This window comes from Lutra lutra, chromosome 1, assembly GCF_902655055.1.
Source record: "Lutra lutra chromosome 1, mLutLut1.2, whole genome shotgun sequence".
NCBI lineage: Eukaryota > Metazoa > Chordata > Mammalia > Carnivora > Mustelidae > Lutra > Lutra lutra.
In genome coordinates, this window is record NC_062278.1 from 218,433,707 (window position 1) to 218,456,832 (window position 23,126).

At 46.4% G+C, this 23,126-nt stretch overlaps 3 protein-coding genes across 7 annotated transcripts in view; 2 read left to right on the forward strand and 1 right to left on the reverse strand.

Moving 5' to 3' along the window:
- Nucleotides 1–1,198: 1,198 nt before the first annotated feature.
- ACTL9 (actin like 9) lies at nucleotides 1,199–2,609 on the reverse strand. Its single transcript, XM_047717284.1, has one exon. It carries the CDS (start codon nucleotides 2,509–2,511, stop codon nucleotides 1,261–1,263), a length of 1,251 nt encoding a protein of 416 aa, XP_047573240.1. The 5' UTR covers nucleotides 2,512–2,609; the 3' UTR covers nucleotides 1,199–1,260.
- A 100-nt stretch (nucleotides 2,610–2,709) lies between these two features.
- Nucleotides 2,710–23,126, forward strand: part of LOC125092846 (putative methyl-CpG-binding domain protein 3-like 5) — a 33,807-nt gene continuing 13,390 nt past the window's right edge. For 2 of the 5 annotated variants that reach the window (XM_047717309.1, XM_047717335.1), the window contains exons 1-2: nucleotides 2,710–2,892; nucleotides 12,732–12,875. In XM_047717309.1, coding sequence (XP_047573265.1) covers nucleotides 12,819–12,875 — 57 coding nt within the window. In that variant the 5' untranslated portion in view covers nucleotides 2,710–2,892; nucleotides 12,732–12,818. Of the gene's footprint in view, nucleotides 2,893–3,138; nucleotides 3,248–12,731; nucleotides 12,876–23,126 lie in introns of those variants that run through there. The other 3 variants (XM_047717317.1, XM_047717325.1, XM_047717344.1) reach the window with 3 other exon arrangements.
- Nucleotides 20,267–21,208, forward strand: LOC125092842 (olfactory receptor 2Z1). The gene has a single exon (XM_047717297.1). The coding sequence runs from the start codon at nucleotides 20,267–20,269 to the stop codon at nucleotides 21,206–21,208; it is 942 nt and encodes a 313-aa protein (XP_047573253.1).

The following is a 23,126-nucleotide window of genomic DNA, read 5'->3' on the forward strand; positions in this document are numbered from 1 at the left end:
GTTGTGGGGGTGGGTTTCTGGAGAGTCTGAAAAACCTGGGGTAGAATGTCCTGGGTGTCCATCATGGGGCAATACTAAGAGAGTGTCTTTGGGGAGGGAGTTGGGGGAGTTCACAACACAGGATAGGGCCTGGGGCATTAGTGGGGTGATCATGGGATGGTGCTGGGGACTGGAACCTACCTAGGAGCATTTGAAGGGATGAGGAAAGGGGATAGGAGGTGCATTGCAAGGCAGGCCATGTGGGAGACACAGAGCAAGGAGGTGAGCTGAGAGCAGTGGTGCTGTCCTGAGGGCCTGGGGATTCAGAACATGCTGTTCTTTGGGGGAGGGTATGGATAGGGGCGTGGGTGTGGGATGGAAGGAATGAATCTGGGAGAACAAATCATGCAGGGAGAGCAGAGTTATGCGGGTGGGTGGAATTTGAAGGATGGGCTTTGGACACTGGAGAATCCTTTAGGGAGCCATTGTAGGAGACACCCTTGAGGATCAGAACATGGGTCTTTGTGGTGGGTTTGGAGTTTTGACACTTGTTGGGGGGATGCTCAGAATATCAGGGTGTAGGAGAACTTTGGATAATCAGGCAGGGAAAACCACTGAAGGGTGGATTTGAGGTGCTTGAACTAGGGGTATCTTGGCAAGTGGCTCTTGGGGGTATGTTTGGGGGATTAGAAATGGGGGAAGATTCTGAGGGTGCACTTAGGGGTTGGGACACTTATGGAGGTTGGAACACCTGGTACAGGTTCCTTGGTGAGGAACAGGTCATGGAGATGGGTTGGGGGTCCTTGCAAGACATAGGGACTGAATTGTGGGCTTAGAGCCCAGTGGAAACTTGGGGGAGATTTATATCAAAGGAATAGATCATTGGGGTGAGATTAGGGGATGAGAAACTAGGGAGGTCCTGGGGATAGCCTTGGCAAGTGGTCCCAGCCTGAGAGTGCTTTTGGGGAGGGATTACTGGAGGTGGGTTTGACAGGGTTAGGACAAGGTGGTGTGTTGTGAGTTGATCACAAGGAAGGTGGGTTTTGGGAGTCAGAGCTGGGTGTCTCTGGGGCTGGATCACGGCAGGTGAGTTAGGGCAGGACAGAACCAGGATGTCTGGGAGGTGGATCTCGGTGAGGTCAGAACCCAAGGCGAGTCTGGGTGGGTCAGGAGTGGACCAGGCTGGGGCCCTGCGGTAAGGCAGAAGGGAGTCGGCCGGGTATGGGAAGCTTTACTGCCTCCCCTCACCCTCCTCCCCAACCCCCAATCCGCCGCCTGGAGTCAGTAGCATTTGCGGTACACGATGTGGGGCCCCTGCTCCTCATACTGCTCCCTCAGGACCCAGCAGGACTGGAAGGCGCGCAGCGAGGCCAGGATGGAGCCCCCGATCCACACCGAGAAGTTTCTGGTGGGCTGCGTCGCCACCACTACGTGGGCCTCTGGGGGCAGACTGCGCAGCAGCTCCGCCCGGAAGCGGCCCTCGAACCCCTGGAAGAGCGAGGAGCCCCCGCAGAGCAGCACGTTCTGGGCCACGTCGGCCCGCACCTCCAGGGGCACCTTGTGAAGGCTCTGTTTGGCCATAGCGGGGATACCCACGGGCACCAGCCCCGGCATCTCTGGGGGGCTGAACAGCAGCTCGGGGCACTGGAACAGCTCCTTGCCCAGCGTGACGGTCCGCCCGTCGGGCAGCTGCAGGGTCTGCTGGTACTCCTGCTCCGGCCGGGCCTGCTCCTTGAGGAAGTCGGGGACCACGTAGCAGTAACGGTGTTTGATGTTCTCCACCGTGTCCAGGTCCTGCTGGCCCAGCGTCAAGCCCGAGCCGAGCAGCATCTCCGCCAGGAAGGCGGTCAGGTGTGTGCCCGCCAGGTCCAGGCGCTCCGTGGCGTGGGGCAGGTTGTAGCCCTGAAAGACCGGCACCGTGTAGGTGACCCCATGGCCGGTGTCCACCACCAGCGCGCTGATCCTCCCGTGCGCGTAGACGGACAGCACCGACTGGGAAGCCACGTACATGGCAGGGGAGCAGAGCGACTCGAAGGCCACCTCCACCAGCTTCTCGCGGTTGGTGGTGGGGCTGAAGGGCGGGTCGGAGAACAGCAGCGGGTGGTCCTGGGGGGCCACGCGGAGATCGTGCTCCAGCAGGTGGCGCCAGATGAGCTCGGCCGCGTCCCAGTCCACCACGATGCCGTTCCGCACCGGCTGCACCAGGGTCAGCTCTGGGCGCCTGCGGGCGGCCTCGCCGATGAAAGTCTCCAGCACCTGCTGCTCATTGGTGGCCGGCTTCTTGGGCTGGTAGCCCACGACGGTGGTCACGGTGTAGGTGGGCCGGGCCTGCCCCGCAAAGCCCATCTTACAGGTGCCCGTACCCATGTCAATGACCACCGCGCCGGTCCTTGGGGGCAACCTGTCACCCACCATGCTGGGGGGCTCCTGTTGTGGGGTCTTCTTCGCGAGGATTGAGTTGGGGTTCACGCCAGGCCTGGAGGCCTCTGGGGAAGGCTGGGGCTTCCTGCAGCTGGACTGATTGGCTTCCATGGCTGCAGGGAGCTGGTCATCTGCTTGGAGAGGCTGATCCTTCCCTCTGGAGTGCAGGGGTGGGATGAGAAAAGGCCGAGGCTGACCAGGGGCAGGCAGAGGCAGGGAGAGGGGCCTGGTCAGTGGTCTATGACATCACCCTGCCTGCTGCTGCCTTCAGAAGATTTCACAATGCAAGGGAGGAGATGAGGATGAGCTCCTCCCTGCCCCAGAAAGCTCCCAGAATACTCACCTGTTCTGGATTCCCCCAAAGTGGCAGATTGGAGGAGGAGGCTAGAGGGTGCCCGTGGAGAGACCTCTGATCCAGCTCCCTGACCCAGAGCCCAGTAAGACCCAAGAATCCTTGTCTTGCTGCTTCCCTTTGAAGCTCTTTATAGCGCGGTAAGGGAGAGCTAGCCACAGCCCTCCTTAGAATTTAATCTTAAAATCAATTAGAATATTAATCCCTTAGAATATTAATCAGAAGCTGGTCACCTAGCTGGTGTGGCTTTTCAGGAAACAGAAGCCTGTCTGGGGTGGGCGGTGAGGCAAGGAGAGACACAGACATCCCTCTACTGTTCTTTGACCCTGCTCTGCCTGATACCTGGAACAGTTTCCCGGCCCCATTCTCACAGAACAGGAATTTGTCTCTTCTGATCTCGGCAAGACATCACCTCCTCTTGAAAGCCTTCCCTGATTTCTCTTCCTTCTCTCTCCCACATGGTGGTAGCAATGAAGGGGGATGTCTGCCTTCCTGGTAGGGATTTCTTCTGCTTCCTTTTGGTTGGGGGGGGGGGGGCTCTGCAGGATCTAAAAAGGAACTTTCAGTAAGATAAAAGGGACAAGGAAGAACCTTTTTAAGGCTAAATAATATTCCATTGCATGTATACACAACATTTTGCTTACCCATTCATCCGTTTAGGGACACTCGGATTGCTTCCATATTTCAGCTATTGTGAATAATGCTGCTGTGAACTTCGTTGTGCAAATATCTCTCCAAGTCCCTACTTGCAATTCTCTTGGGTTTATATCCAGAATTGTCATTGCCAGATTATATGATAATTCTATTTTTTAAAAATATTTTATTTATTTATTTGAGAGACAGAGCATGGGCAGGGAGAAGGGCAGAGGGAGAAGCATGCTCCCTGCTGAGCCCAACTCAGGGCTCGATTCCAGGACTGGGGGATCATAACTTGAGCCAAAGGCAGATGTTTAACAGACTGAGCCACCCAGGTGCCCCTGGTAATTCTATTTTCAATGGTAATCAGTTTACAGTATACAGGTGCATCAAATCAACACATTGCACACCTTAAACTCACACAGTGTTAAATGTCAATTATGTCTCAATAAAGGGGGGGTGTGGGGAAGTTCACGGACTGTCATTAATAGCTGAGTAAGTGAACATTTCAAAAAACGTGTATGAGATCTCACACAAAATTGGTTAAAAACCCTGGTCGGGATTAAATCTGGACACAAATGGGAAATGAAGCCTTCTTACTTCCATATTTCTGTGACTTAGCACTAGTCCTGGCACTTTCTTTCACCACACACACACACACACACACACACACACACACGGGCACGTACACATTTAATTTATTTAACTAACAGGTGATACTTAATACCACTAGAAGTGGATTTTTTAAAAGATTTTGTTTATTTATTTGACAGAGGGCAGAGAGGCAGGCAGAGACAGAGGAAGGCAGAGAGAAGGAAGGGAAGCAGGCTCCCCGCTGAGCAGGGACACCCCCCCCCGCACCCATGCGGGGCTCGCTCCTAGGACCCTGGGATCATGACCTGAGCTGAAGGCAGAGGCTTAACCCACTGAGTCACCCAGGTGCCCCTAGAAGTGGATTTTGAGGCAATCCTCCCGATCTGCTTTGGAGCCTGCTGTCCTTAGTTGAGACAATTCCTTCCTCTCAAATACACCCCCTTTTGCATGATGTGGGTGCAAGAAATGAATTCTGTCCCCATGAAACACCAAATCCCATCCCCTCCCCCAGCCCCTGGCTCTCACCATTTTTCTTTGAGATGGGCGCCTCTGCCTTCAACTCAGGTCATGATCTCAGAGTCCTGGGATTGAGCCCTGCATCAGGCTCTCAGCTCAGCAGGGAGCCTGCTTCCCCCTCTCTCTCTGCCTGCCTCTCTGCCTATTTGTGATCTCTCTCTCTCTCTCTCAAATAAATAAATAAAAATCTCAAAAAAAAAGGAATATTTTGAGAGACCATCACGTTCTTCTCCATAGTGGTTGCACCATTTGACACTCCCATTAGCAAGATAGAAGTTTCTAGTTCCTCTGCATTCTTAACACTTGTTTTGCCTCCCCCTTTTTTCTTTTTTATTTATTTTTTAAAAGATTTTTATTTTTTATTAGAGAGAGAGAGAGAGCAGGAGTGAGGAGAGAGACGCAGACTCCTGCTGAGCAGGAAGCCTGACATGGGGCTTGATCCCCCGACCCTGAGATCATGAGCTGAGCCTGAACGGAAGGCAGATGCTTAACTGTCTGAGTCACCCAGACGCCCCCTTTTTTTCTTTTTAGTTATAGCTATTGTAATGAGTGTGGGGTTCTGATAGAGTTTGAAGCATCATCGTGTTAGGAAAACATGTTTAGTTCAGACAGACTGTTACATAAAGAATTGAATCGATACTGTTCAGAGCCCAGACTTTGGTATCACTAGCGATGCGGCTGTGTGCAGAAGGGGAGGCACTTTCCATTATTCCCCCTCATTCAACACATCTTCAAGGATGGACCCTTGACCTCCTGAAGAGTATTTTGGTGAATTTAGGTTACAGCCATTTAGGAAAAAAGTAAACACTTTTTCCCTTTTACAGAATCATCATGGCAAGTGAGAGGGATGGTAGATGATAATTTGGATTGGGGGTCAGGTAAATTCTCGCTGAAGCTTGAGGGTATTATGTTCATTTCTTCTGATGGGGGAAATAAAGGCTCAGAGAGGTGAAGTAATTTGCCAGACGTCACACAGCTGGGATGATACAAGAGCAGGTTTTGAACCCAGATCTCCTCTCCCACGTTTATAGTGAGGTAAATACTAAATCTCTCTGTGCCTCAGCTTCCCTGTTAGCTAATTAGAGGTAATAATAATACTGGCTTCAAGGGGCAGCTAGATGGATGGACGAGTTATCTGAGAAGTGTTTAGGTCAGTGGCTGGTACATCTTGCTTTGTGAAGATTTACACAAAACTGCAGATATTGTGAACTTTGTTGTGTGTGTGAGCAACGAGTCAGTGAAAACATCTCAACGCCAGGTCTGCAGTGGAATTAGGGATTTAGAATTAGAAATTAGGCATTAGGCATTTCTCTCGAAAGGGCTCTCCCCCCCACCGCCCCCACACACGTCATCCAGACTGCAGATCTGTGCACTGGGCATATCTGAAACCTGCCTGGGTGGTGCCTTCTTCCACCTGCGTCTGTGGTCGCTCGAGTTGTACAGCTTCCTGCCAAGGGAGGGCGCCCAAGACCACCAGCTTCTTGGACTGCTAAGTCCTTGGCTCAGCTGTTCAGGGATTCGTACCCTTGGCTGTGGCTTAGGCTCACGGGAGGAACTTAAACAAGAATCCCTGTGTTCCGGCTGCACCCCAGACTTGAATCCCTATGAAGAAGTCACTTTAAGATGGAAAAACAGGGGCACCTGGGTGGCTCAGTGGGTTGAGCCTCTGCCTTCGGCTCAGGTCATGATCTCAGGGTCCTGGGATCGAACCCCGCATTGGGCTCTCTGGTCAGAAGGGAGCCTGCCCCCCTGCACCGCCCCCCACCGCCTCCCACCGCCTGCCTCTCTGCCTACTTGTGATCTCTATCAAATAAATAAATAAAATCTTTGAAAAAAGAAAAAGAATCTCTAGGAGGGCTTGCTAAAACACAGAGTTCTAGTCTTGCCCAGAGGTTCTGATTCAGCAGGTCCAGAGCCCTGCAGAGAATCTGGATTCCTAATGAGCTCCCACGTGGTTGGCCGATTTCACTTTGAGGAGCATTGTCTGGAGCCCTGTGGACATCTGGGAGATGAAAGACTTCTCACTACAAATATATAAATGTTATCCAGCCATGAGAAAGAAGGCACTCCCGCCATTTGTGCAACACAGATGACACTTGAGGACATTATTCTAAATGAGTAAGAGAGGGAAAGACAAACACTGTGATCTCACTTATATATGGACTCTAACAAAGCTGAATTTGCAGAAACAGAGAGTAGAACGGGGGTTACCAGGGGCTGCGGGGTGGGGCAAATGAGGTGTTGGTCAAAGGGTACAAACTTCCAGTTATGAGTAAGTTCTGGGGATCTAATGAGTAAGTTCTGGTGATCTAATGTACAGAAGTGACTATAGTTGACAATACTGTATATATAGTTCAAAGCTGCTAAGAGAGTCGATCTCCGAATTTCTCACCACAAAAATAGTGATTATGAGATGGGAAACATCTGGTGGTAATTATTTTGCAGTATGTCAGAGTATCTACCATTGTACACCTTGACCTTACACAATGTTTCATGTCAGTTTTATCTCCATAAAGCTGGAAAAATACTGAATAAAAGACATGACTCATACAGTTCTCCTATTTGTCTTCTAGGGTTTAGGGCAAGACTGCTCAGGTAATCAGTGGTTGAGTTTCTTTACTGCCGTTGGTATGGTTTACAAAGTTTTACGTGTTACATTTTCTTCAACCATTCAAAACATAACTCTGTGATACATGTGATTCTGTTTAAAGACACGTTAATATATATCACTGATCTTACTAACACTGAACTCACAGCCTAGGTTGCTACACCTCACACCTGAATGAGTCTTGTCCAGCACACACATTTTCTTGGCAAGGCACCCCAAAGTCATCTTGTGTGTGGGAAACCTAGGCAGCAGTGTGGCACAAGGCTTCTGGCCAATTTAAACAGTGAAACCACAGGCAGAAAGGACAAAACTGTGAAACCCGGGGCACGAAACAGATCATGAAAAGGACACGTGCTTATGGTATGAGAACACAACGAGAAGGCAGAGCGTTGTCCTGTTGGATCTCATCTGGGAAGGAGCATGTAGGCAACTCTGCGTGTCTGGAAATGACCATGAGAGTCCCAGCAGTACTGAGTTTGTGATTCCAAATAAATTGAAGTAGGTGAATTCTCAAATATGGACTCTGTGAATAATGGGGATTGGCTGTACATACACACACAGAGAATCTCTCTCTCTCTGTCTCTCTCTCTCTCTCTCTCTCACACACACACACACACACACACACACACACACACAGAATCTCAAGTGCCTGTGTGTACTTACCAACCAACATAAGCAATGAAAATAGCAAACTCATTGTTAGCCCTCTGTGGACCTCCCTCCTCCAAGAGAGGATCGTGTTGCTGAATTGGAGGTGTTTCTCACACGGCGAAATGCCACTTTTGCAGGGACACAGCACCTCTTTCTAGCTGTGTTGACGTCAGCAGCTGTGTTCATTCTTCAGCTCGGAGGTCCGACTCCCCAGCAATGTTGACTCTCTTGACCTGCAGTGTGACCTCAGCATCATGTTTTTAAAAAGCTCGTGGGTGAGTGTACCGTGTGTTCAGTGCCAAGCATCACTGATTACCTGAGAAGTCTTGCCATAAACCCTGGAGAACAAATAGGAACGTTGTACTGATCACACCTTTTTAATCTATATTTTTGATGCTTTGACATCTCCGCCCCACCCCGCCTCCCACCAGGGCTAGCTGATTCCTAGAGATAGCACACACCTCACTGTCAATGCACCTTTCGTGGCCAAACCAATGAATCCAGAGCCCAGACTCCCTACCTCTTCCTCTGTGGGGCTTTCACACTTTGCACCGTCTCCCTCTGCTGATCCCAGACAACAAGGGACAGCCCCTGTGTCCCAGAGCCCACTGAAATTATTCAAACTAACCAGTCCTAAACCTGGATGCTCTGCATTGCGCCCATTTCCCCCCTTGCTCCTTCTGTCTCCTGCCTGACCCTGCAGTCTCTCAGAGGGGCTCCCAAGAGCATCCCACAATCCCTCCTCTTGGGAGCTATAACAAGCTGACTTTTCAACGGTAGTGCTCTCCTAACCTGTTGGCCTCACCTGCTCAGATCACAGTAAACCTATATCTTAAAACAGACTCCTTTGCTCATCCTTCTATTTGGAATGCTTAGCAATTTTGGATGGCCCCGCCCAGCACCTCTCGGTTAACCATGCAGTGTTCCCTCCACCATTCCTGTGGTCCATTAAGAGCTGAAGTTCATTGTTTTCTCATCCTCTCCTGGGACAAATCTGAGATGCAGGGCACCTGATTCCACTGCCATTCTCTTCCATAGAAAGGAGAAGCAGAAGAAGCTTTTGATGTAATACTTTCCCCCAGAACCTCCATCCCTTGATGGTTAGTTATGTCACCATTGCTTGGATGGAGAAGGAGCTGGTGGGCTAATTGGGGAGTGATACATTCCAGGAAGGTTTATCAGGAGTCACTGTGAGACAGGGAGAGCTATGGGTGTGTCTCTTTAGCTCAGTGGACTTTAGAGCAAGGTAGGGAAGGAACCAGCGGAGATGTGTCCTTCACCTTTGTCTCGTGCAAACTGGATGCATAGCACTACGAAGGTCCGGGGCCCATTTTCCCAGCCTGCAGACCAAACACCTGGATATTTGGCACCATCTTTGTGGGTTAAGTCCACGACACTGTGTGGTTTTTGGTGAGGTAGCCTCTCCAGGTATGATGGAGCCAGTCCCACTATCTGTGTGTCCTCACGCAGACTTTTATGCAGGTGTTGCTGTATCAGCAGGTGACTTTTGGCCAGGAATGTTGGTAAGAAACAATCTTTTTCTGTTTTGGAGGTTTTTTTTTTTTTATCTTAAACTTTCACATTTATGTAAATAGCCTCTCAAAACTTTCAAACACATAAAATGTTCTACCAGTTTAATCTCGAAGAAACCTCTTTTGGAGGTTGACTTGCTTCTGGCCGAGCTGTCAGCCAGGATCTGCCCCTCACCATCACTCTAGGGATTCTCTTTCAGGTTGAATCGTTTCTTTCTTCTCTTTCGGTTGATGCTTATTTAGGTGGTACACATGCTCCCTGAGTAAGTGCAGAGGAGACAGATTGGAAGAAAAACTCACCAGGTCTAAAAAAAATGCTATTTTATTCTTATACTTACATGGTTGTTGGACCAGCTATAGAATTCTAGGTTGCAATTAATTTTCCCAGAGCATTTGAAAAGATCACTCCATTGCATTCTAGTGTAACGGTGTTCTGTTGAGAAGTTCAAGGCCACCCTAGAGGGGCAGGCACCTGGGCGGCTTAGTCAGTTAAGTGTCTGCCTTCGACTCAAGTTATAATTCTGAAGTCCTGGGATTGAGCCCCACACTGGACTCCCTGCTCAGCGAGAAGCCTGCTCCACTCCCTCCCTCTGCCCGCCCCTCCCCCTGCTTGTGTGCACGCGCACTCTCTCTCTCAAATAAATAAAATCTTTACAACAAAAACAACAAAAAACTTAAAAAAAAAGAGAAGTTCAAGGCCATTCTCATTCTTGACTTTTATAGGAAACCTGTTTTCTCTCTCTGAGAGTGTATAGGGTACTTCCTTTTTGTTTATTCTGATGAACAATTTTCAATCTTGAAATTCACAACTTTCGTTCAGGGAAATTTTCTTGCCCCATATTTCCATACTTCTGAAATGCCTATTTTATTTATTTATTATATTTTAAAATTCTTTAAATTCAATTTTATTTTTTCAGTGTTCCAATATTCATTGTTTATGCACCACATCCAGTGCTCTATGCAATCCGTGCCCTCCTTAATATCCACCACCAGGCTCACCCATCCCCCACCCCCCTCCCCTCCAAAACCCTCAGTTTGTTTCTCAGAGTCCAGAGTCTCTCATGATTCATCTCCCCCTCCAAATTCCCCCAACTCATTTCCCCCAACTCACTTCTCTCCTTCTCCCCATGTCCTCCATGTTATTCCTTATGCTCTATAAGAGAAACCGTATGATAAATGAAATGCCCATTTTTAAAAAGATTTTATTTACTTATTTGACAGAGATCACAAGTAGGTAGAGAGGCAGGCAGAGAGAGAGGATGAAGCAGGCTCCCCACTGAGCAGAGAGCCCATTGTGGGGCTCAATCGCAGGACCCTGGGATCATGACCTGAGCCAAAGGCAGAGGCTTAACCCACTGAGCCACCCAGGGGCCCTGAAATGCCTGTTGTTTTGATGTTGGGCTATCTGAAATTGATTCTCTGATTTATTTACCATTTCTCCACTATTTTTCTGTGTGCCTTTTGTTGTTTTGTGATGCCTTCTTACATTTTATATTTTAATCCTCCTATTATTTTTCATTTCTATTATTAAAAAAATTCTAGTATCTTTTCGTTCTTTAAAGGAAAAATCTTTTTCTTGCTTCACAGATACTGTCTTTTTATTTATACCTCTGAGTTCTAGGTAGTTACAGCTCTAATGTTACTAAGAGTTTCTTTTTTGATTTCTTCTTCCCTCAGCCTGTTTTCTCCAAAGTGCTTTCATTTTCAGTACGACTGTTGTGGTCTCTGTCCCTCGTGTGAGATGTTGTTTGGTTAATTGGGTAAAAAGATGATTGGAAGCTCTGTGGACATGAGTTAGTCTCATTGATACTTTGGTTTTCTATTGAGGGTGATCTGGCTAAGCTGTTTCCTTGGGACTTCCTTAATGGTAGTTTTTGTTTGGTTTTGTTTTGTTGTTGTTGCTTGTGCTTATCATTTTTCTTTTGTTTTGTTTTTTCTTTATTTTTGGTCTGGTTGATTCCCAAAAAAAGACTCTCTCACAGAAGCCAGTCCTTTGGATAGCTACCCCAAATGTTGGATGAATGCTCTAATTCTTTCCCTCCAGAGGAAACCAGGGTTTGGGTTTTGTGCCCCACTTGCTCTGTGGCCAGTGAGAGCATGCTTTCCAAATCATCACCTTTGTTCTCAGGGACTCCCAATCCAGAGCACTTTCCCATCAGTGCTCAGACTCAGGCAAGACAGAAACCAGTCCCTCAGGCAGCTCCTCAGGACATTAGAACTTAGGACCACAGTCCAGTCCTCTCCTTCCCTTCTCAGGGACAAAGCAGGAGCTGGGGGGCTTCCTCCAGATTGTGTGTTGCTGTCATGGGGGAGGCATGATGGGAAGAAAGTGCCATTTACTTTCCTATTGGCTTTGAGGCAGCTGGTCTCACGCTTGACTAGTGCAGGAGCCCTTCAACTAGTCTCTGAATTTTGCACAAAGGGAACCAATCCTTGCTGTTGAATCAGTGTGTCCATGCTGGAAAGGAAGTCTGGGTCTTCCCTGTCCACCATTTTGTTGAAGTTGTGGCTAATCTTCTCTGAGCATAAGGACCCCAGTCATATTGGATTAGAACCAACCCTAATGACATCATTTCAATTTAATTACTCCTTGAAAGACCCTATCTCTAATGACAGTCATGTTGGGGTGTTAGAATGCCAACATATGAATTTTAAGGGGATTCAGCCCATAACCATGCTACAACATGAATGGACCTCTAAAATGTCATGCTAGGTAAAAGAATTCAGACACAAAAGATCATATATTACAGGATTCTATTTATATGAAATAGGTAAAACTTGTGGGTACAGACTGCAGATGGGTGGTTGCCAGAGCCTGGGATGATGGGAGCAACTGCTTCCTGAACAGGGAGTCTCCTTGGGAGGACGAAAATGTTTGAGAACTATATCGAGGTAATGGGTACATGACACTGTGTACCCATCGAGGTAATGGGTACATGACACTGTACTAAACTCCGCCAAATTGTACCCTTCAAAATGGTTAACTTTTTGTGAACTCCATCTCAATAAAAAAGTGTGTGTTTGTGTGTTTATGTGCATATAAAGAGATAAAGCAATGTGGCTGAAGAGTCACAATCAGTGAAGGGTATATGGACATTCCTTCCACTTTTCTATAGGTTTAAAATTTTTCGAGTAAAAAGTTAGAAAAACTGAGAAAAGACTTGCTGTTTTATTATTAGTTTCTAGCTATTTCCATAATTTTAGCCTTTTGTCCTCCAAAGACAAAAGGTGATGATGGCTTGTCAGCAAAAAAGAGCAAATTAAGTCAATTCAAAAAACAACATAAAGTGAGTTGATTCAAGAAAAATACAGGAATGTTCTGCGTAATATCTATCAGACCACTTGCTTAATCTTTACCCAGCAGAATGCAAATGTTAATGCCCAAACTTCATAAAAAGTATGCATCTCTCAGTATAATGTTTTCTGGCTCATGATTACACAGGGGAAGTTTATATTTACATCAAGTGAAATGCAAGATTTTGAAGAAAACAACGTATAGAGAAAGTGTGCCAACCAATAACCGGGGAGAATGTGCATCTCATGTATTGCCAATGCTAAGAGAGGTTATCAGGACATCTTCCTCAATGTGAGTCATTCTCTGCTGTTGTATGCTTGTGCTGAACTTGCTTCCCCTGCACTTTCTATATTTTGGCAAAAACGAAGGTCATTGTCCTACAATGAGTCTTCAGGGAGTTGAGGGAGTGAAAGAAATCTTGGAAGAGGAATAGATAGAGAAACATGACTTCATACCAAACAGCTGTAAACAAATAGGTTCATATTGCAGTCAACAGGAAGCAATTTGTTTCAAGTATTTAATATCCTAACACAGGGCTTTTAGCTACAGTTCAGGGAACTGAAAGTTTGTGGTTGATGTAAAATATGACCTTTCCCATTTATGATAATGGAATGTAGAGTCCCAGTTGACAGTTTTATGTTCATATCATTCTCAGGAATGGATAAGTAATGTTAAACAGGAGACACCTGTTAAAACAAGATGGCACATGGAGATGGCAAAAAACAAGGTGGTGTGCAAAGGATTAATGTTTGAGGCACAGATTTCTTTGTCTAGAGTGATAACGATTTCTTTGTCATCTTTCCCCCTTCCCCTGTTCTTTAGAACAACATAGCTCAGCTGTAAATAACTTTAAGCATGGCTTGTTCCATCCCTCCCTCCCTCCCTCCATCCATCCATCCATCCATTCATCCATCCATCCATGCGAGATGCTGAGGATTCAAGACCCATTCTCTACTACTCCATATCTTGATTTCTTTTTCCCAACTCCTCTCTGCTCCAGACTTTCATGTTCAAATAAACATCCATGTGTCCATGTGCTTTGGGTACCAGTGATACAGAAATGAATAATAGCAGGAACCTTGCTGCAAAGGAACTCATGGCCTATGGCAGTGTTACTCCAAGTGTACTCCATGAACTGGTATTGGCCCTTGAGGAGAAAAGGACCTTGAAACAGATTATAAATTAACAATATCACTAAACTTTAGTTCAGCTGACATTTCTTCCAGAGCAAGACTTTTTCAATGAAGGAAGCAGTGGGTTGAGTAACTTTCTGGTGCAATCTTCTTATCTCCATGCAGACTGTCACAATTGCTTTGAGTACTGGTCTAGAATCTGCTTGAAAAGATGTCATGGTGAATGTCAAACTCAATTTGTAAGGTCCAGCTGTATGGTGAGCTGAGTTGAGAAGCTCCACCCGGGCTCAGAGGTAGAAAGCCATGAGACCAATTACCAATGTCTGTTATGGGCTTGGGAGTAGAGTGTGGTGAAGTGGCACAAGGAATTTGGTGGTAGTTGCCTACTATATATCAAGTCCTTAACATACGTCACTATTCCTACTTCCATTCTGGCTTCACTGGGTTGCCACCTGCCCGACTCAGCTTTGGTTTCAGCAACACTCTTGGTAATTCACTCAGCCTTGGGAGGCTTGCCTGTGATTTCCTGCAGTGGGCATTCCTGCTTAGGGTAGCTTGGCTCTCTGGTCTCTGCCCTCTCCTCTGGCTCTGGCTGTGATGCATAACATGTTCACAGGCACTAGACCATCTACCTTTGAACCTTTGCGTCTCCCAAGTTTTGGAGGCCCCTAAAGAATGGAGTCTAGAGGAATAAATATCACAACCCAGGGAAGCTGCCCCCTAGCTGTGTTTTATCACCATCCCTGCTTCATTATTGATTATTTAACTCAGAAGAAATCTCCTGGACATTTTACTTTTTTGAGCAAGGGATCCATTTGTAGCAATGGATTCCCTCATCTCCTCCTCCTAATTAGATCCAAACAAAAAGACTTGGACATCTGTCACATTCATTTATTTGCATTAGTGCTGCTCACCCTTCCTGTAGTTGAGAGACAAGTAAATGGTTTCCCACAAGCTCCAGAGACAAAATACCAGGGGCTCTAGGCTCCCACTGCAACTAATTTTCTCCCTTGAAGAAAGGGAAACTCAGAGGGGTTTCTTGTGCAACAGGTCTCCCTGGAGCCCCCATCCCCAGATGATGACATATATCCCTGCATAGACAGAGGCAGCAGTGGTTAAACCCTTGATGCTGGAATCCAGAGAGGTTTTTATTAGGGACGATCCTAGAATGAGGGGTGTTGAGAAAGCCCCTTCCCTCTACCCACAGACACCGTCGAGTGGGGACAAGAACTCGGAACCCAGGCTCGTGGGGATATTGGGGGTCCAGGCATGATTTAGAGATTAGACATTAGTGGCAGGATGGATCTGAAGACCTGCTGATGTCGTTTCCCATGGACAAAGTGGGTGGACAGGTATTGAATGGAAGGATGGATTCTTGTCCACCTATTTCGACATTTGCCAGCCTCCAGGCAGTTGTCTTGTTTTAAACTGGATGCTTATTCTTTCCTTGTCTGTCTTCACTGCTGTGAACCCATGATGGCCAGGCCTCTAGATAGAAGGTCATCCATGTTGAAGGTCATCTCATGTTGACCTTCCCTAAAAGCATTTGGAAGCAGCCATGCCTGGGCACTTGAGGTTGGTCATGGGGCTGGTATCAGAACAACCCATCTGGCAGGGATGGGGCACCTTCAGCTTCCCTCCTGAGGACTGGCCATCCACAGCCATGATCCCCCCAGAGGAGTTCTCAGTTCTGACCACCTGGACCCAGGAGTTGAGTACTGACTACAAGAGAGAGGCAGCATCCTGGGATGTGCTGTTTCCAAATCCTAGACTGTCCTCTCAGTAGCTGTGCGGGTTCAGGTAAGTCACCTAATGCTTCCTCAGCCCGTTTGTCAATAACACTAGTTCCAACCAAAATATCGCTTCCCTTACTTACAGAATATATTTACTAGGCAACTATTTCCCAAGTAAGCTCTGCTGTGGTTCCTTGAGCTGGTGTGATTGGAGATGAGGATTAATGAAACTATATAAGTGACAGTGTCCTGCAGGCTGTCTTCTGATTAGTTAGGTAACCAAGGGCCCAGATCACGCCTGGTCATGGTGGAGAAATATGAAATTTGTATGGGTGACAGGAAGTGAATAATGCCAGTGTCTTTTCCCTGGTCACTTGGCCACAGCAAAGGGACCCCCCCCCCCAGTCCCAAGCTTGGCATTACTGAGGACAACGGGAAAGGAAGTGGTAAAATCACATGTTGGAAACTTGCCAGAGGGGCTTCTGTTCAACCCAGAAGAAAAGTACTCATCTAGCAGTTATGGATGATTTAGCCCAGGTTGGAGTGTGTCGTGGCTAGCTCTGCCCGGCTCTGCCTGCCTGACTTGCAGGTTGGGGAGCTTGGATGGATGGCAATCCTTTTCTGAAAGAGGTCTCGATGGGAAAGAGTTTGTCAAAAGCTCAGTACTCAAGGGGATCACAACCAGACTCTCCAGCCACTGAGGAACTGCTGGTTAGAGCTCCCCAAAACCCAGGTGTTTGCATAACAGGGGGAACACCTGGCTGCCCTGGAAGGAAAGGTGAATTTGGGGGCATATAGGTTGAGTATGTGAACATGTGCAACAAATCCTGAAATGTCTATTACAGTTGTGGGGGAGGTATGTGTCGAATGTCAAGGGAAAAACAGGGACTTTGGAATCAGATTCCTATTTTGTTCAAATTATGGCTGTTACTTCTTTGCTGGGTGGTGCTAGGCAAGTTATTACACTCCTCTGAACCTGTCTATGTCTTCTCATCCAAAAAATACAGATAAATAATGCCTACCCCTAGATTTTTTTATTGTGATAAAATATACAGAACAAAATTTACAATTTTTACTACTTTTAAGTGTACTGTTCATGGCATTAAGTATATTCCCATTGTTGTGTGACTATCTCCACCACCCATCTCCAGGAGTTGGACATTATAGTGTTAAGCATGTAGAACACTTAGCCAGATGTCTTCTACACAGTCAGCACTCAGCTGGCGTCAGCTTCTTCATGGTGAGGATGTGTGAGTGGACGGAGAAAGACCAGGTTTATTTGGACACTTAAATAGCTCTTGACAGGAGCCTGTGGCCAAAGCTATTTCACTGGTGGGGATACTTGGTGTTTGGGGGTCATTGGTTGTCTATAAGATGGCAGGAAATTGCAATAATAATTATTATTTTTTTCCTGTATGGAGACATAGGAATAGTAAGATACTCCCAGGATTAATGCCAGGTCTGAGATCAATCCAATTTAAGAATATACGTCTGGAAGATGAATTGAATAAAACCTGTGCAGTTTACAGTTGTAAAGGTTCTAAGCCAGAGGTTCTCTGCTGGGGGCGATTCCACTTCACTAGGCACATCTGGCCACATGTGGAGCCGGTTTTGGTTTCCCTGACGAGGGGTGGTGGTTAGCGGGCTTCTAGTGGGTCGAAGCCAGAGATATTGCTAAGCTTCATACAATGCGAAGGACAGTTGTCCATGACAAAAAATTATCTGCCCTCAAATAATGCCACAGTGGAAAAACCCATTAGTGAGACAACGGAGCTGGGGATGAGTGGAGTTTTAAAGACTCTGCTGACGGATCTTAGAGGCCAGAAAAAAAGCAGGTGGGTTTCTACACAGCACAGATGAGGGTATCACAGAGCAGCACTAGAGAGGATGACAGAGCTGGACAGGGTCAGGCTTGGCCATGGAAGGGGCCAGCATGTTGAATAACAACAACAACAACAACAACAACAACAACAACAACAACATCAACAAACACTGACAGGAATGTTTTATGTGCCTGGCACTGTGCTAAGCACCCATCAGCCAGAGATCTCTAATGCTTTTCCTATCTAGAGAATTAGTAATAATTCTATAACTTATAGATATTGTGCATAATTAATTATATAATTATATGAATTATATTTATTATATATAATAATTTACAATTCACTGAGCACTTGCTACATGTCAGCTCTTAACATTCATCCTTTTTTTTTAAATTTCTTTTTATCATAGCAGAATTCATTGTTTTTGCACCACACCCAGTGCTCCATGCAAAACATGCCCTCCTTAATACCCACCACCTGGCTCCCCCAACCTCCCACCCCCCCGCCCCTTCAAAACCCTGAGATTGTTTTTCAGAGTCCATAGTCTCTCATGGTTCACCTCTCCTTCCAATTTCCCTCAACTCCCTTCTCCTCTCCATCTCCCTATGTCCTCCATGCTATTTGTTATGCTCCACAAATAAGTGAAACCATCTGATAATTGACTCTCTCTGCTTGACTTATTTCACTCAGCATAATCTCTTCCAGTCCCGTCCATGTAAAAAAAATATTTATTTATTTGAGAGAGTGAGTGAGCCCAAGTGGGCAGAGGAGGAGGAAGAGAGAATCTCAAGAAGACCCTGTGCTGAGTGCTGAGCCCGATGCCAGACCCCATCCCAGGACCCTGAGATCATGACCTGAGTTGAAACCAAGAGCTAGATGCTCATCTGGCTGAACCACCCAGGTGCCTCAACATTCATCCTTTTTTAATCTTCACAACTATGCCTTGACATATATTTCTGCCACCCACTTTATGGATGAAGAAACTGAAGTTAAGTAGCTACACAAGGTCAAGCTGCTACAAAGAAGTTGAGCTGGGATCCAAGCTCATTTTAATCTGACCCCTGGGAATACTCTCTTATTTTATTTTTTTAAATTTTGTTTATTTTAATTTTATTATTATTTTTTTCTTGTGTGTGGGGGGACACTCTCTTAATCACAATCACATGTGCTCTATTTCTTCAGCCTGGAACAACTTTCCTTCTTCTGGCTGCCTGTAAAACTCCTACCTGATCTTCAAAACCCAGCTCCAATGCCTCCTCCTTTCTGAAGCCCTTTCTGATCTCATTCCGTCCCCTGGGTACCTATAGCATTGTGCATGTGTCTCTATTATATTTCTGAGTAGATTTATTCTGAAATGATTTGATCAATGCTGCTTTCCCTCTCAAACTCTAACTTCTATAACCACAGGACTAGTCTCTTATTTCCTAACACCATTGACTGACTTTAGAAAATGCTGCCAATGAGGCAGCCCATTTCATTTTTCGTTGAATTTCACGGTTAGAAAGTTCTTTGTTAGGGTGAACCACCCAGCTGGCCCCACTAGCATTCACTTCCCAGTAGCATGAGGCAGTTGATTCTAGTGCATCCCTCTTACAGAAGCTCTTCAAATACTGAGGACATGGGTCATCAGTCCCAAGAGCTTCTCTGACCATGTGCAGTGGTGTCCCCAGCCATTTCCTACAGAACATCCTATTCACTTCTCTCACTGCACTCTACCTCTGTCACAAAGATCTTGTCCATTTATCTCCTCATTTGTCATCAATATCCTGATGGGAGAGTGTGGGATACAGGGAGTAGGGACCTTGCCTAGGGTGATTCACCTCTGAATGTCTTACGCCCAGACCAGCTTGTGACTAATTTTATTGAATGCATGGGTGAATGGTATGTTGGGAGCTAAGATGTGATAAGAAAATCAGGATGTGGATAATCAAACAGACTTGAAGGTCTTCTGAGTGAGGATGGCAATCTTAGGACAAAGAGCTCCAGTGGGGCCCTCAGTAAAATCCACTTGCCCTTAAATGGCCAGTCTTTTTGCTTCTCTAACCACCAGCCATTGGGAATTTTTGGTCTTGCATTGTCCACTGTTGGAGTTGTGGATGGTGCATGGTATTCCAGGGTAAACTGGATTTCCCAGGGACCTTGGAAGGTGACAAGAGAATCAAGAATTCCAAAATTTAAGTGTGTAGCTCCCTCTGGCCCATGGTCATCTTTCTTAACCCCCTCATTCACCCAGGCAATATTTATTAGAGACAATCTTCTAGGCTTGATACCTTACTTGAAATTGAGTCTGGCTGCTCACAGGTCACTACTCTTCACCCAATGGAACAAAGTCACCAATAATCACTGAACTCGGTGATGACTCTCCTCCCCCACCCAGCCCCAGGCCATTTCATCCCCAACCTGCTGTCACCAATAGCTACCCTCTATGGCTCACATAGATTCATACCCCTAGATTCATACTCCCTAGACTCATACCCTCACTATGACCCAAGGCAGGCTCATAATTGCTTTCTCTTTCCTCAGATTCTCATCTAGGTGCTTGGACCTAGGCCCTTCTCTGTTTTCTTCCTTGATTTATTGCTTCATCTCCATTATGCTCTAGTTCACCTCCCAGCCTTTTTGGACTCTCACCCCTGCTTTTGACCCAGGACCATTAGGAGAGGTACTGAAATATTCTACTGGAGCCAAGTTACTGTCTTTGATTGGGACTTCAGTGTTTGGACCTCAAGAGTCAGTGGGTAGCTCTTCAGTGGGGTGTGGCCAAGAGTCTCGTTTGGGGATGCAAGCTGCTGCTCTCCCATTCCATGCCTGTGACAGACATCACTAACTGATCATGGCATTTCCAGCTGCTGATTCTGTGACCTCATAATACTTCTCCAGGCGGCCACTACCAATGATGGCCATTGGCATGTGGGTTGAAGCTCACTTGCAATTGGTCTCTTTCCTTCTTGCGTTTGGTCTCCTTCCTGCAGTGAAAGCATGTTGTGTAAAACATGGGGGATGTGAATCAATTGGTGACCTCTGACTTCGTTCTGGTGGGCCTCTTCAGTCACTCAGGGTCACATTGGTTGCTCCTCTCTTTGGTGGCTGCCATGTTTACCATGGGCCTCCTGGGCAACACCATTCTGCTCTTCCTGATCTGCCTGGACTCCAGGCTCCACACACCCATGTACTTTCTGCTCAGCCAGCTCTCTCTGTTTGATATTGTCTTCCCCCTGTTCACCATCCCCAAGATGGCATCCCACTTCCTGCAGGGAGAAGGTTCCATCTCCTTTGGGGGTTTCGCAGCTCAAACATTCTTCCTGACCCTGATGGGCATGGCTGAGGGCATCTTGATGGCCCTCATGTCCTACGACCACTATGTTGCTGTGTGTCACCCTCTGCAGTATCCTGTGCTCATGAGGGGCCAGGTGTGCCTGCTCATGGTGGGCTCCTCCTGGCTGGCAGGTGTGCTCAATGCCTCCATCCAGACCTCCGTCACTCTGCACTTCCCCTACTGTACCTCCTGCATCGTGGACCACTTCTTCTGTGAGGTGCCAGCCCTGTTGAAGCTCTCCTGCAAAGACACTTCTGCCTACGGGTTGGTGCTGTCCACTTCGGGAGTGCTGATCCTTGTGCTTCCCCTTTCCCTCATCGCCATCTCCTATGGCCACGTGTTGGGGGCCGTTATACACATGTGCTCAGAGGAGGCCCAAAACAAGGTCTTCACCACCTGCTCCTCGCACATCACAGTAGTGGGACTCGTCTATGGCGCAGCTGTGTTCATGTACATGGTGCCAGGTGCCTACCACAGCCCACACCAGGACAACATGATGTCCCTATTCTACAGTCTTGTCACCCCCACACTCAATGCTCTTATCTACAATCTGAGGAACCAGGAGGTGTGGATGGCTTTGGCCAAAGTGCTCAGCAGAGCTGGGCTCAGGCCAAAGTGATGACCACACGGGGTTTCTGGAGTGATGCTAGCGGTCCTTCATCCCCTCCGTTTCCCTAAAGCACCAATTTATGGTGCGACTATTAAGGCCTTATATTCAAGGCTAAGCGCCTGTCCAGCTTCTTCAGATCCCATGACTAGCTGGGTTAGGGTTTTCTCCCACAGACTTGTATTATTTACATGAATGGAAGGCCCTGCTTTGTGGAGTGGAGGTCTCCTTGTTGAATTGATAATTTACTAGGAATAATGAGCACTTGTTGACCGTTTTACCTGCTAAGTGAATGTTATTTTGTCCTCACCATGGCTTTGGAGATGTAGGGACTATCATGATGTTTATATATAAGAAATAAACAAGATTCAAAAAGGAAAATAACTTACAAATGGTCACACTTCCAGAAAGTGTGGGACTTGAACCCATGGTGCTTGGAGGACAAAGACAGCCCCAAATGCACTGTGCTATGTGACCCATAAATAGTGACCTCCTCACTGTTGTAGGGTGTGTGTGTGTGTGTGTGTGTGTGTGTGTGCTGGGATGGTGGTTGGGCCAGACAATATCTGGAAAACCACCAGATTTTTGAAAATATGAGTTACTGCTTTGAATGGTGATGGGGATAATAAAATTTAACAGTATTTATAAAATATTTGTTAATTTTGAGCTTTATTAAGATGCTCACTGTTGACCAGGGTCTGGCTATTTTATTAGTAAGCACTTAATATTTTGGGGGAGTGGTGCTTACTTTAGTTTCTTTTGGATAAATATCCAGCCATGAGGCAAGATTCAACTTAAAAAAATCTTTTAACAGTTTTATTGAGGTAAAATTGACATTCAACAAATGTACACATTTGAAATCTAAAATTTGATGAGTTTTGACTTATGTATACATCTGCACAACAAAAACCAATCTTTTTTTTTAAAGATTTTATTTATTTATTTGACAGACAGAGATCACAAGTGGGCAGAGAATTAGGCAGAGAGAGAAGGGAAGCAGACTCCCTGCTGAGCAGAGCCCGATGCAGGCTTGATCATGACCTGAGCTGAAGGCAGAGGCTTTAACCCACTGAGCCACCCAGGCACCCCACAAAAACCAATCTTAAGACAGAAACTTAAGCAAAAGTTTCCCTCTGCTTGTTTGTCACTGCATTCCCCCTCCTCTCCAAGGAGTCACTGATCCACTTTCGGTCACCATAAATTAGTTTGCATTTTCTAGAGTTTTTTACAAATGGAATTGCAGAGTACATACTTTTTTTTTTTTTTTTAAAGATTTAAAGACAGAGATCACAAATAGGCAGAGAGGCAGGAAGGCTCCCTGCCATGCAAAGAGCCCGATGCGGGGCTTGATCCCAGGACCCTGGGATCATGAGCTGAGCCGAAAGCAGAAGCTTTAACCCACTGAGCCACCCAGGTGCCCCTATACTGTTTTTATATAGCTTCTCTTACTCAGCATCATTTTGAGATTTATTCTTGTTGTGGGTACTTAAAACTTATTCTCATCAAGTAGCATTCTACTGTGTGGATACATCATACTAACTCTTAAATACACTTTCTCTTTTGTTGATGGAGCTTTTGAAGCTTTCTTTGGACTAGTATTAGTATGGCATACTTTGTTTAATAATTTGACCTGTTTATGTCTATATCTAAAGTACATTTATTGTAGCTGTATCATAGAACTGGGTCTTGTTTTTTTCAGAAGTTATGACATATCATTCTCCCTGAGTGGTTGTCCCATTTTGCATTCCCACAATGAATGGGCCAGAGTTCAGCTGCTGTATCTTCCCCAGCCCTCTTTAGGGTCACAACATTCATTGCAGCCACCCTAAGAGCTGGGTTCTTGTATCTCAGAGTGGATTTCATTTGCATTGACTTCTGGTGGAGTGATGTCCCTCAGCTTTTCAACTGCTTTTCCTGATGCAATGTCTGT

Bases quoted from the DNA above. Each gene is read 5' to 3' on its own strand.
- LOC125092842 (XM_047717297.1), top strand. From the start codon at position 20,267: ATGGGGGATGTGAATCAATTGGTGACCTCTGACTTCGTTCTGGTGGGC.
- ACTL9 (XM_047717284.1), bottom strand. From the start codon at position 2,511: ATGGAAGCCAATCAGTCCAGCTGCAGGAAGCCCCAGCCTTCCCCAGAG.